This window comes from Macrobrachium nipponense, chromosome 18, assembly GCF_015104395.2.
Source record: "Macrobrachium nipponense isolate FS-2020 chromosome 18, ASM1510439v2, whole genome shotgun sequence".
In the NCBI taxonomy this organism is placed as follows: domain Eukaryota; kingdom Metazoa; phylum Arthropoda; class Malacostraca; order Decapoda; family Palaemonidae; genus Macrobrachium; species Macrobrachium nipponense.
The window spans coordinates 82303739-82318013 of record NC_087211.1 but is presented as its reverse complement, the minus strand read 5'-3'; the positions used below and the strand labels follow the sequence as shown (position 1 = coordinate 82318013).

General features: G+C 36.8%; 1 protein-coding gene across 1 annotated transcript in view; it reads left to right on the top strand.

Annotated features, from left to right (window-relative positions):
* The first annotated feature begins 11957 nt into the window (after positions 1-11957).
* Positions 11958-14275, top strand: part of LOC135197280 (pyridoxal phosphate homeostasis protein-like) — a 39854-nt gene continuing 37536 nt past the window's right edge. The window contains exon 1 of the mRNA XM_064224409.1: positions 11958-12169. Coding sequence (XP_064080479.1) covers positions 11963-12169 — 207 coding nt within the window. The 5' untranslated portion in view covers positions 11958-11962. The remainder of the gene's footprint in view (positions 12170-14275) is intronic.

Below are 14275 nucleotides of genomic sequence, written 5' to 3'. Positions count from 1 at the left end.
TGTTTGAACAAAATAAAGTGAGGAGGATTTAGGGTTTATAATATATAATCTAATATATATATATATATATATATATATTACATATAATATTATATATATCTGTTTGAGGACTGTTGAAGTTGATGCTAAAAAAGAAGAAAATAAAGAAAAGAAACAGGATTAGATGAGGATTTAGGAATAACACACACACACACACAAAGAATTGGATATGTGTGGGCGTTCAGGATTGTGGGTGGATATGGTGTTTGATGGGGAGGGGTGGGAGAAGGGGGAGAGGGGTATGAAGGGAGGAAAATGCATCGGGCATTGCAGTACCCGGTATACCCACCCAAGCTCATTGATAAAACCCGCTGAAGGAGGAGTGTCACCAACTAACAGTATATAATGCAGAACCACTTTACGGAACGCTAAAATATTTTGCTTTTTCTCCAATCAAAATATCTTTTCGATAAGGTTGAATCCTTTGTCATGATTGTCCTTCATTGTCGTATCATAGCCGATCTTATTTTAAGAAAGATCTGTTTTTAACTTCCTAAACCAAGAATTCCTCTCCCTCTGAAACCTCACTCATCATGTTATTATTAAGTTGGTTTAGAGGCTGTTCTTCGCAACCAGATGCTCTTCCTTCTTCTTCTTCTTCTTCTTCTTGTTCTTGTTCTTGTTCTCTCGTGCGCTGTTTTGAATAACTATAGCAAAGCGTTGCTTGGCAGGATCAACGATCGCTTGAAAAATAACTGTGAACTTGTTAATGTAAATCGTCTTAAAAATTGTGAATATTTGTCGCTTTTTTATTATTTAAAATTACAGACCTAGTGGTTTGCTTTTTTTTTATTTATTTACAATTACAGAGCCGATGGTTAATTACGTTGTATGATTACAGGACGTTCTTGAAAGCAATATATATATATATATATATACTATATATCCATATATATATATATATATATATTAATAGACATGTTTACGATCTATCGTGCCCCAACTTAATTGTGTTGATGCAGATATATCAAGCGAGAGAGAGAGAGAGAGAGAGAGAGAGAGAGAGAGAGAGAGAGAGAGAGATAGATAGAGAGAGAGAGTTACCACAGTCTTACGATTATCATGCCCAAACGCAATTGTATCATACAGATATTATTAGATAATGAGAGAGAGAGAGGAGAGAGAGAGAGAGAGAGAGAGAAAGCGTGTTACCACATCTTTAACATCCATCGTGTCCCAACTCAAATGTGTTTACATTTATAATAGGTATAGAGAGAGAGAGAGAGAGAGGAGAGAGAGAGAGAGAGAGAGAGAGAGAGAAGAGAGAGAGAGAGGAGAGAGAGAGAGAGAGACGTTGGCCATCTCCCATATAACTGGAAGTGCATGGACGAGGTATCCCTTCTTTTAATTAGATGAATGTTTTTGGGGACGTATTATTTTAGGCCTAACCATATTCACGGGAGTCTCATACATGACGTAATAGGGGGAGGACTGAACACCCAACTTTAGGCCAACGGTTCTTCAGCTCTCTCTCTCTCTCTCTCTCTCTCTCTCTCTCTCTCTCTCTCTCTCTCTCTCTCTCTCTCTTTCTAATCTACTTAACAGAGTTCAGTCCTTGTGTTATACCAAGATCTCTAAAGGGTGGTTTGTCTGATCGTAGTCACTAGGCCTATGTATACATACGTACATACTATTATCCGCAGAATATAGCAATCTATCCTCCAAGACGATGAGGATGAATGTACAGCTCGCCTTCACGAAATCAAGAGAATTGATAATAATGAATGAAAGAAAAAAAACACATATCTCCTCTGTGACCTTAATCTCCGACCTCTCCACCCGCCATGATTGAGTCCTCCTCGATCTTGTGGGGAGCATAAGTCTTAAAAGCTATCTTATTCATTCGAATTATATATTTATATTATGTATATTTAATGTAGTTTCACTGATGGCTTGATGTATGAAGCTGGAAAATTATGGATATTGGAAGTTGAATCACAAGAGATAAGCGAAGGAAATAGGTTTTGTTGGAGAGAAACACGGTCTAGAGTCTAGACAAAGTCTTGGTCTAGACATGAAGAAAGATTGCTAAGCAATGACAAAACAAGAAGAAGAAGAAGAAGAAGAGAAGAAGAAGAAGAGCAGAGAGAGAGAGAGAGAGAGAGAGAGAGAGAGAGAGAGAGAGAGAGAGAGAGAGAGAGAATCCTAGCAGATAAAAAAAAATAAACTTATCCAGAGAGAGACACGGTCTCGAGTGAGAGATTACTAAGCAATGACAAAACAGGAAGAAAAGATAGATAATAAAGAGAGAGAGAAACTCTAGCGATTTTAAACTTCTCTCTTTTTCTTTTCGCCATAAACCGTTCATCTGAAGATTCTAGTATAGACACGAGACGTCGTTATAACCTCCACACTGGCGAGGACAATAAAGGGAAAAGATGTGGCTGTTATTGTTGTCGGGAGGTGAAGTTGGCCTTATGCCAGCAGCATGGTTCCTTGCTCCTTGAACCGTCAGTTTAATTGGATTGGAAGGAGAAGGGGTTTCCAAGTGTCTAGAACATAATGGCACTGAAAGACTGTGAATTCGTTTGAGCTTTGTGAATGCGCCTATAGGAGTGCACCAAAGTTAAAAATACGCTTGGATACACGCGTAATCCAACCGCGAAGGTTGTAGGTTGATGATGCGTCTACAATCACCCATGAACTGCATTTTTGCGCGTGTGAGACTGTTTATATGATTGTCTACGATTGTCTAACACCCCTTCCTCCCTCCCCCCCTCAACCCCCACGCCCCAATCCAGCTGTAACAGAAGGCGGAGGAGAACACAAACCCCTCCTCTCTCTCTCTCTCTCTCTCTCTCTCTCTCTCTCTCTCTCTCTCTCTCTCAGAGACCAATTCTGAAGCATCAAAAGCGACTGGGGGGTGTGAAGAAAAAAAGAAGCAATGTATTATTGAGGTTTGATCTCCTCAATTCGCTACAGAAATATGAGGTCATTCACTCTCGATAACAGAGAACACACTTCTTTTTTATATATAGATTCATAAAGCTGCCGATCCTCTGTTCCTTTGTCGCTCGTTGTTGTTTATGTATATATTTTTTTCTTTCGTGACGTCACGCGGGAACCGAGGCATTAGACCGATGTTGCTTTTGTCTTTCCCGCCTCGTGGTGGCTCCTGAATCCTGATTGCGAGGCGCAGGAAGTCGGTTTGCTTTTTGTCTTCTTGCCGTCGCTGCTGCTGCTGCTGCTGTTTATTGCAGATGCATATATATCTATCTATATCGATCTATCTATATGAGATTTTATTAGGGGTCATTTGAGACAAATGGTGCCCATTGTATCCTCAGATTTGAACAGAATTGTTGGTCGTCTCTAATGGCTGAATATGGCAAAACTACATAATTTTTTTTAACGTATAAGGACCCATACATACACTATAGCAACTGCTGTAAGATACAATCATTATCCCGCTGAAGATATTATCATAGACCTGTTGTTTCAGATTTGACAAGAGTGGCACCATGTGACTGAGGCATTATACTGCTTATGTTTATTCGTATAACAATCTTTGTAATGTAAAAGAAGATGGCTAGTATTGATTTGTATGACAATCTTCAATCTTTGTCAAAGAAAAGGGCTCCATTTTGGGTTATCTGACCTCGTGTTTAACGAAAGTGGCGTCCATATCGGCCTAGTACGAAATGACTGCAGTTACGTTATTTGTTGCTAACCTATAGAAGCCCTTGAACATCACCTTTAGGAAGGCGAAAGGGATGTGTCTCTATGGGCAATTGGACGCAACGATTATTGTGGTGACATCGTTTTTAATGACTATGACGCCACAGTTATACATATCTTCACTCAGACTGGAAGGCAAGAACCCGGAAACGCAAAAACATGGATGACATCATCGCACAAAACATCGCGATATAATTACCAAGTTGTGTTTTGTGGTGCCATGAAATTTGAATATAGATAATGAAACTAATTCCTTTAATTGAAACTTTTGGTATTAATCTGTTTATTTAGCAGCAGGAAGGGGCTAGGTCATCAGAGCTCTCAGTATTATTAATTGTCTGTAGCTATCTTCTCACTCCATTTTTGTAAGCGTTCATTCTGTTCGTACCCGTTAAAATTTCCCTTGCCGCTATAATTGCTTGCCTTTTTGTGTATTAGAAAATAAATCAATTTGCTTATTTCGTACTTTGCGCAAGCATAATATTTGATATATATATATATATATATATATAGCAACGCTAGCTATCTGCTACCTGTAGATAAGACTATGGCGGAAATATATCCGTTTGCTTATGAGGTGAGCGTCACAATACCGTTTGTACTAAGGAATATTATTTGTCGAGGCGCGGTTCTCATTTCTCTTGTGGACGCCCACTGTTTTAGTGGGCTGGTAGTACCATCTAATTATATATATGTATATGTATAATATATATATATATATATATATATATATATATATATATATATATATATATATATATACATGGGTCGTTCATACTAACAAACTTCCAAGTAGTGGAGTAATATTCTTTTTACCTATTCTTCAAGACGCCTCTGGGTGACCCTCTATATATTCCCAGTCGAGTGAGAATTAGACCGATGCTTTATTTCTATGTTGTTTCTTTTTGTCCAACAACAGGAAAACAATACGATAAGAAACTATTGTCATTATTATTTCTTTACTCAGACTTTTCTTCTTCTTCACTGTTCGTTGGATTTTTGCGTCTGAAAGAAATGGAGAAAATTGCGAGGTCTCTCAAGAGAGTATAATAGCGACATAAGTACTTAATGGATAGTGAAGACGTAAGTACTTGGTAAAGAGTGATTTATAAGTTGCGTAATAGATGGTGAACGCGTGAACACTAGATACTTGTTTGAAAAGAAGGTTAGATGACGTCAAGTGAAGGAGATAGAGAGATAAGATATGAAATATAAGATAGGGGAGATAAAAATGATAAAGTCTCAACTGAATTGGGTTTCATTTTACTGTGCAATTGGCCTAAGTAGGTGTTTGCATGTAAAGCATGATCTGCGATGCTTGCCATCGAGAGTGACAGAGCAATCAGACAAAAGAAAACTAGACCTAGTGACCTTTATCTCTCTCTCTCTCTCTCTCTCTCTCTCTCTCTCTCTCTCTCTCTCTCTCTCTCTCTCTCGTGCGCACGAGCGATTATAACCGTTTGTAAACACACTTAAAAGGGTCGAGGTTCCATGAATTGGATGATATTTTGCTCACCAGTTCACAAGCGGGTTTCAGACTCGTCTGTCTGTCTGTCTGTCTGTCTGTCTGTCTGTCTGTCTGTCTGTCTGTCTGTCCTGCTATTTTTGTACGCGACATAAAAAGGAACCGCCGGCTCTCTCTCTCTCTCTCTCTCTCTCTCTCTCCTCTCTCTCTCTCTCTCTGTGTTTTACAGTATTCAGTCTTAATTCAGCTACTTTGGATTGTGGACCACTAAGGCAGTTTAAACTGAATTTAGACTTATATTTCAGTAGAAATGATCGAGTGAGTGAAATGAAAATTTGAATATTAAAAAAAAAAAAAAAAAAAAAAAAAAAAAAAAAAAACATCAAAAGTTCTTGACTAATATGTGCTGATATCCAGGTTTAATTTAGTGACTAGATATTGGTTATACCAAGGAAGTTTAAGCTGATTTTAGACTTATAGAGATTTGAGTAGAAATGGACCAAGGGACTGAAACCGAGATTTTGAACATTGAAAAATTAAAAGATTTAAAATATTTCGCTCCATAATTTTCAGCTGTAATTTTGTGACTGTTTAGATAGTGGTACTACGAAAAAAGCTGTAGACTTTGAGACTTCAAAGGAAATGATCAAACAAGTTAAATTATACATTTGAATAAATATCATCTTTAGCAAGATCTATCTACCTGGGCATAGAATTACCAAACAAGATTTCAGTAGCATTCAGAGAAAATAAAATTGAGAAGGAAATATTTTCAGATCAATAGGGTATGTTAAGACGTATCAATGGACGCAAAACTATAAATAAACAAATAAATAAATAAATATGTTAAAAATAGATAAAATAATGAAATAAATGAATGAATGAGTAAATGGCTGTAAAATTTATCTATAAATAGATAAATAACGTTTAGAAAATAGATCTATGAATTAATGAAATAATAATTAAGTAAGTGAATACCACAGGAAAATGATAGTCAGAAATCCAAGCGCTTTCGTCTTTACTAGGATATTGTCAAGGAACGAATGAAATACAATTGGAGAGAAATATTCTGTGAGAACTGGGCAAATATCGAATGCATTATTCGTACATATGAGAGATTTAGATCATCCTATTAACTTGGAGTCAAGCAACAGCCTTAATCCCATGTAATGACACAGTTTGAAAGAAGGAAATCATTTGAATCGTGTTTTCATCAAGTCAAATAATGGAAATGTTCTAAATCTAAGTCTTGGTTTATTTAAACTTGATGCATTCATAATGAAAAAAAGTTGTAGATAAATATAAGCAACAAAATTGATATATTCAGTTTTTACATGTCTTGGACTGTATACTGATACTTTGTAGTTTCTGTTAGGGTTAAATTATGTTTTGGTTTGTGACCGTGTGATATCCGATAATCCTGTATTATCTTTTTAACTTTTACCCTTTTGACAGTTAACCATCTGGTATTTTTTATCTGTTGTTTACCTGATAACTTTCTCTACAATTGTATTTCATTCGTTCCTTGACAATGTCTTAGTGAAGATGAAAGCGCTTGGATTTCTGACTATCATTTTCCTGTGGTATTCGCTTATTTAGTGAAGTCACGTGCATCTACTGTGATTTTTTAAGCATAATGAAATAAATGTATAAATGAATAGATGAAAAAAACAGATAGATTAATAAGTAGATAAATTAAATAGGTGAAAAATAGATAAATAAATAAACAAATGGATAAAATAACTTGATAAGTATAGGTAAATAAGACTGGGAAGAATCAGTGACGTGAAAAGGGGGTGGGGGTCGGGTGGACCACTTCGATAACAGAAGCTTAGTCGCGTCATTGTTAAATAAGGCTCACGGAGGAGACACTGATTTATCTTGGAGACAGGTACCCCCTCCCTCTCATCCCCTTCACCCTCCCCCTCCGTGCACCGAAGCCTCCTCCTCCTCCTCCTCCTCCCTCCTCCCCTCACTCAACCACACACATCAAAGTGGAGAGTTTAATCGTCATAAATAATGTGAGAGGTCATTTCGTATTCAAGACATGGGGCTGTAGTGAAATGTCCCCTACTATATATTACTCTAGTGTGTTTACATATATATGTGTATGTGTGTTCATATGTATATATGTACGCATGTATGTGTGTGCATATGTGATGTTCATTTTTTTTTTTTTTTAGCTGATAGGTAAGATGGGTGAAAGAAGAGTGAGGGAAGTTAGCTAGCTAACCTTGGTAGGGAATAGTTTAGAAAGTTAAGTATTAGTAAGAGTAAGGGTAAAGTGGTGGTTTATCCACGATTATATTTTTGGGTAAGGGTACAATTTTCTAGCTAATATTAACATAATACAATAATGATTATACATTATATGACATGGTGAATTGTACAGATTACATATTTTGAATTTTATTACATAATATAATCATATTTAATAAAGTTCCAATTTTCTAACTCTAAACTTAATTTTAATTATCATAATGATTTTGCATCATATCTACATATTAAATTCTACAAATTACTTTTTCACAAGACATTTCTTAATTAATAGTATAATGGTCGAGGTTCATCGCGATGAATATATGAAGATACTCTTCTCCACCATCTGTGGTCTGTGTTCTTTGGGTCAAGGTTTCTCTCTTCTGCTTCTGATTCTTCTACTAATTCACTATTGTATTGAACTAGTTTACTCCATATATTGGTTGCCAGTCAGTATAATCTCTGATTAATTGGTTCTACTTTGTATTTTATATGTATTTGTTCTATATTCAGATCGTCATCTTCTTGATTGTTTCTCACTGCAGACCTTAGAATCTTATTTTGGAATTTTTGTAGTGCGCTTATGTTGGGAGTCGATGCTAAGCACGTGGGTATTGGTGGATATTCCATTATTGGTCTGATTAGGTAGAGATGGATTTTGATAGATGTGTTCATATTCCTAAACCTTTTCAGCTTTGTATTTTGTGTTCTTGCTATCCTTAGCCTTTCTCTCACATGTCTTGATATCCCCTTTGTCCGAATTGCATTCCTAGTATTTCTTATTCTTTTAGTAAAATTCATTGGTTGTTGGTCTAACAATATTTGTGCAGGTTTGTATGCAGATACCGATACTAGTTGGAATTTGGATTTATTTGTCTTTATCTTCCACTTCTTTTCAAATTGATTTATTCTTTCAATTTGGTTCATTGTTTTTTGTGCTACTTGTCTTTTCAAATTTAGGTCCCTTCTCCTAGTACGTTTTTCTGGGTGTATGACTATTTGAGTTATATCATCTGCAAAGCAGACATCAGTACAGTACTCTGGTGGTGGAGTCATATCTGATGTATATAATACGTATGAATAATGTTGGACTGAGTACAGATCCTTGTGGGACTCCACTTAGTAACGGGAATGGATTCCCTATGTAATTTAGTGACTTGATTGCTGCTGTTCGATCTTTGATGAAGTTGCATAGTATTTTCTCAAAAATGCCTGGAAGGTTGAGATGTAATATTTTATATTGAAGTCCTTGTATCCATACTTAGTCAAATGCTTTTGTTATATCTCTACATACTAGGTTGCATAGGTATCTACTTCTTTGTGACAGTGCAATGCTCTCATATATTGTTGCTATTGCAATCTGGGTTTCTCTTCCTTTTCTAAATCCATATTGACTTTTATTGTGTAGCTGATTACCTTCTAGGAACAACACTAGTCTGTTGTTTATTATTTTTTCAAATATTTTGCCAGGTATTTCTAGTAGTGATATTGGTCTAAAATTCTCTACCTGGCACGTATCTTTTCCTGGTTTGGGTATCAAAATAATTATTGCATTCTTGAATATAATTGGAAAATATCCATTGAAGAGCCCAATTGTATATTTCTCTCAATTTTTCAAGTGCAACATCTGGTAAATTTTGAATTATGACCTTGTTAATTCCACTTCTTCCTGGTGCCTTGTGTTTAAAATTTTTAATTATTATTTTGATTTCCCATAATTCTATTTTCCTTGTTAGAGGGCAGTCTTCATTGAGTCTGTTATTGTCAGCTGCCTGATGCGGATTCGTTCTGTGTCTATGTTGTTCAATGAATTCATTGACTTTTGTCTCCTGTTGGTTGTCGAAATTTTGGTTATCCTCCTGCGTTATCTGGAATATTTCCTGCCAGTAGGCCTTGTGCAGTACTTCTTTCTCTTGGTCATCATATATTTTCTCATTCCTATGTTTTATGTATGGCGATGTATTCGTTTTGCTTCCCATCAGTCTTGCAACGGAGTTCCAGAAATGTTTTGGGTTATTGTACTGTATTTGTGTATTTTTTTTTTAAGTCTTCCCAATTTTGATGATATAATCTTGAGTTTTCTTGTACTAACTGTTCTTGTAATGATACATATCTTCTCATCAATGTGTTGTTCCAACCTGTTATAAGTACTGTGTTTTGATGTTGTTGTAGTGCCATTGTTTTATAACAATTTTAACTTATCACTACTAATAGGGTGTGGAAGTGTTGTGTATTTAGTTATGGGTATATGATTTTTTATAGCTTCCTCTATATTTTTATACCATTCTTCAAGTTCTTCGTCAACTATTTCTTTTGTTATTTCTACTTCATTTGAATTTTTTGTTGGTTGTCTACTAATTTTTCCTTCTATTTCATTTTTGAAGCCTTCCCAGCTTGCTCTTTTTATATTTGGTATTTCTAAGGATGGAATTATTATCGGATTTGTTGACAATGTGATTACCATTAATCTGACAATTTCTTTACCTGTGTAATTAGATTGCCTGTATCCAAATAGTTGGTGTCTGGCATTTAAATCTGCAATGAGATAGGTAGGTTCCCTCCTGTTCATTAACTTCATTACATCTGGAAGCGGGAAATAATGTCTTCTTGACGGCTTGTAAGCTGTAGCGATCACTATTGGTCCTTTGTTAGTTTGAATTTGGACTGCTAAAAAGTCGTCTTGGAAATCGTCTATTATCTTATGTCTAATATTATTCCTGATTGCTATTGCTATTCTTGCAAAGGGTTCATCAGCAAAGTTTTGCGTATATGTATTATATCCAAACATTTTCATAGTTTCATTTCGTTTCATACCATGCTCATTGATTAATATTATGTCGGGGTCTTCTTCTCTATATATATTGTATAATTCAAATTTCTTTGTTTTCTAAGATTTCACGTTGTGTTGAATTATTTTAATTCTTCGCAGAGTTGAGTCCATTTGAGTTACATTGGTCTAATATTTGTGTTTTTTTTTTTTCATTTTTCCGTTTTCTGGTATTTTTGGATACTGGCGTAGTATTTTTTGATGCTGAAGTTGATCCCTGTGGATGTTGTAAAATGGGAGGACTGGAGAAATCCGAGAAGCTTAGTAGTGAGGCTTGTATTTCTTCTGTTAATTGATGCTGCGTTTCTTGTAGATTACTTATGCGTCCTGAGGGAAGGATTGGTGAGTTCGAGTCCGAATTGGGCTGCAACCTGCAGGTATCATTCCAAGCTGATATCTCCTCTATTCTCATGTTACAGATTCACTGTCTCTGTCTCCAGTTGAATGAAGACATCGAATGAACATCATAATAAGACTAAATAGTGCCACGTAAAACGTCTCTTTTCTTGTTTTTCAGCTTAATGATGTCTGTATCTGCGACACTCATGTGGGCATAAATGCAACAAGTTTTGCGTCATTATACACACTGCATTACTGGGTGTGTTAGAGGGTAAAAAAAAAAATCCCATTCTAAGTATAGGTTTGACATTTCCTAATTTACTTATTACTTGGAAACAAACCGTAAGCAACTACTAGCTAATCATGTTACGTAGAACTCTTGCTGTGTCGACTTTGTTTATGTTTATTATAATATATTCTGTAATGCCTCCCACTTCTGATCTGTAGCCCGTGCATTGGTGTCATGCTGTTCCCAGCGTATTAATGGCATAAATAAAGGGATACTACGTGATATCAAGAGATTATGTCACACCAATTACCATAGACAAAGACACATTTGAATGGTTTCTGTATACCCCTTGGGAAAACACTGTTGCTGCAGTTTGACAGTGCAGTTAATTAAAAATCAAAGCCCTCTCCTAGTATGGAGCTATGATCTTAATATATTATCAATTGAACTTCTGCACCACCTTTAAAACTTCTGTTACTCCTTTCAAATGGACACCATCTTAAGCTTGGATTACACGTCAGTGGCCCCTGAGCTGTGGAGAGTTTGTTCCAGATGAATAGGGTTCGACTTTGAATAACAACAACAACAACAACAACAACAACAACAACAACAACAAACACAACAACAATAATAATAATAATAATAATAATAATATAATAATAATAATATGTTTTGTTAAAAAGGACTGCTGCTTCAGCACTATTAATCTTATAAAGAGTCTTCTCTATCTTTCTGATGACGGCTTTCTCGTTGTTGCTTAGACTGGCGAGCAACGCACCAAAGGGCATGGTAAAATTCGGTTGAGTCATCAGAAAGACAGAGAAGACTCTTTATAAGATTAATAGTGCTGAAGCAGCAGTCATTTTTAACAAAACATGTCTACGAGAGGGTCTCCTTCCGAAATAATAATAATAATAATAATAAATAGTAACTATAACTGTTAGTTTTACCGGATAATCACAAATAAAGTTATCCCACTTGCCTGTCGTATCTTTAACCCAATATGCCCTGTTTTTTAGGTTTCCAATTTCCGAATACACAATATAATATTCATATACAAATGTTAAATGTTTTTCACGCTAGAATAAAAGAGAATAGAGTGGAATAAAACTGTAAAATGGCTATCATGGACGGGAGTGACGTCACAAATCAGGTCGCTTATGACACCAAAAGGACCATCCTTCGAGAATGTAAACAAACGTTACGTGTTGTTCCTGCTCCAGTCCTGCCATCCATCCCTATGTTACGTATCATGGCAGAAGGGGGTGAAGTTGCCAAGGCCCTCAAGCACGTCTTAGAACGGGTGGCAGTTGCTACGCAGAAGAGGAATCAAGTTAGTGTTAAGTAGTATCAAATTTAATAGGAAATATGTCTACCTTTGTCGTAATATTAAATTTTTTGAGTTTATGAAGAATGGCCGGTATACGATACTGTACTCTTGGTTAGGTTGTTTTAGTTTGCATTTGTTTCCAGAATCGATCGATCGATGTGACAGAGAAGTAAATTTGCGAATTTGAATACTAATATTGTTGTGATTTTCGATGATAAACTGTGATTTAGGCTACTACTAGTAGCTAGCTATAGCCTAGGCTAGTATGGTAAATCTTACCGTAGGATTGTCTACTAGGTAGGTAGGTAGGGCTAGTAGGTATGTACTAGTAGCTAGCAATTGGATAAGGTGCTAAGCTGACTATACCTAGGGGAAACAACCGACTGGACTAGCTGATCCAGTTTTCACTGTGTGTGGATCCACCCTTTGAAAAAGTACTTTAACACGCCCTGACACAGGAGATGGGCATCATTCACGAGTCATCAGTGGTGAGAGCAACATTTCGAGACCTCTACTACCTACTATCCTTTCGAAGTAGTATTTTCTCCAAAGTTAGAAATTAAGGTCATATTTTAAGATTAAACAGAGGTTAATGAAAGTCTAGCCATACGCAGTGCACACACAGGCTACCTCCATGACGCTTTCAAAATTTTTACTTATAGGTACCTAACACCAACAATTTAGAAGATTGACGCCATCTCGATGTTTGCAGAGTCACTTGTGTCAATAAACTTTCCATTCCATGTGGTAAATCCACACACCACTTTTACCCATAGACGCTGGGGCACTTTCTTCACAACAATCGTCAACAATGACACCAACCACGGCTTATCCAAGGAAACTATGATGTTTTGGTAGAAGAAGAAGAAGAAGAAGAAGAAGCGTGCACTAGATAATTATTTAAATAAATAGTAGTTAAACGGCAGTATAAGGTCATGAAATTGCATAAATATTTTTACATATTCATGATTATTACCTAATTTGAAAATTTCATTGTTGAAAAAGTAACTAGATTCCTGACTCAAATATCAACAGTTTTGCTTGTGAATGGTACCTCCGGCATGCTTCGCACTCTTCAATTGTTTATCATTGTTGCCAATTGGTATGTGTTTACCCTCCAAACTGGGTATACCTAAGACTTACACAAAACCGGGGAAATAAGTGAAATTAGCATATATATTTGTAGTATATATCATTTTTTGTACATGAACTTCCCTGACAGATATATACTTAGCTATAGTCTCCGACGTTCCGACAGAATTTCAAATCTCGCGGCACACGCGACAGGTAGGTCAGGTGGTCTACCTTACCCGCCGCTGGGTGGCGGATGTACGAACCACTCCCGTAAGCTTGTCAGATTTTTCTCTGTCGCGGGAACGATAACAACTGTTGTCGGTTCCTCTCGATAGTTTTTCGATTCTCGCTTGCCTGGAGTTAATTTGGACTTCTTTTGGTGACGTATTCGCTTTGTTTGGCTTGGCATACGCTGATTGTGGACCGGTTTGATTTTGAGTTTGATTTTCTTTTAACGATGTCTGATCTAGAATCGGTAGTTAAAACTTCGGTGTTTGTTTAGGGTTTGCGTGAATGAGGATGTAAGGTGAGGTTGCCGAAAGCTTCGGTAGACCCCCACACGGTTTGCATGAAATGCAGGGGGAATGATTGTGCGTTTGCTAACCCCCCTTGTAGTGAATGTAAGGGATTGAATGAAGAAGAATATAAGGCTCTCTCTTCTTATGTTAGGAAGTTGGAACGTGATAGAGTGCGTAAGGCTTCCTCTAGAAGTTCTAGCAGATCTAGAATGAGTGATTGGATGTGGATCCTAATAGTACTAACGTAGAATTAGAACCTTCTTCCCAAGTTGCAGCCCCGGCTCCCCGCACCGAAGCCGGAGATTCGCCTTCGGAGGCGGCAGCTCTGAAAGCCAAGAATCGTTCTGTGGATCAGAAAGATTCGTTCAGTTGGAAGGTAAGGAGAGTTGTTAGTTGATCAGTGCAGTGTCCCCAGTGTTGTGGAGGGTGCGTCTGACCGGCTCCTTAGTGCCTCTAGGCCTAGACTCTTCCAGGACTCCCAGTTCCAGTGGAGTAGGAAAGTCGAAAGCCGCAGGAG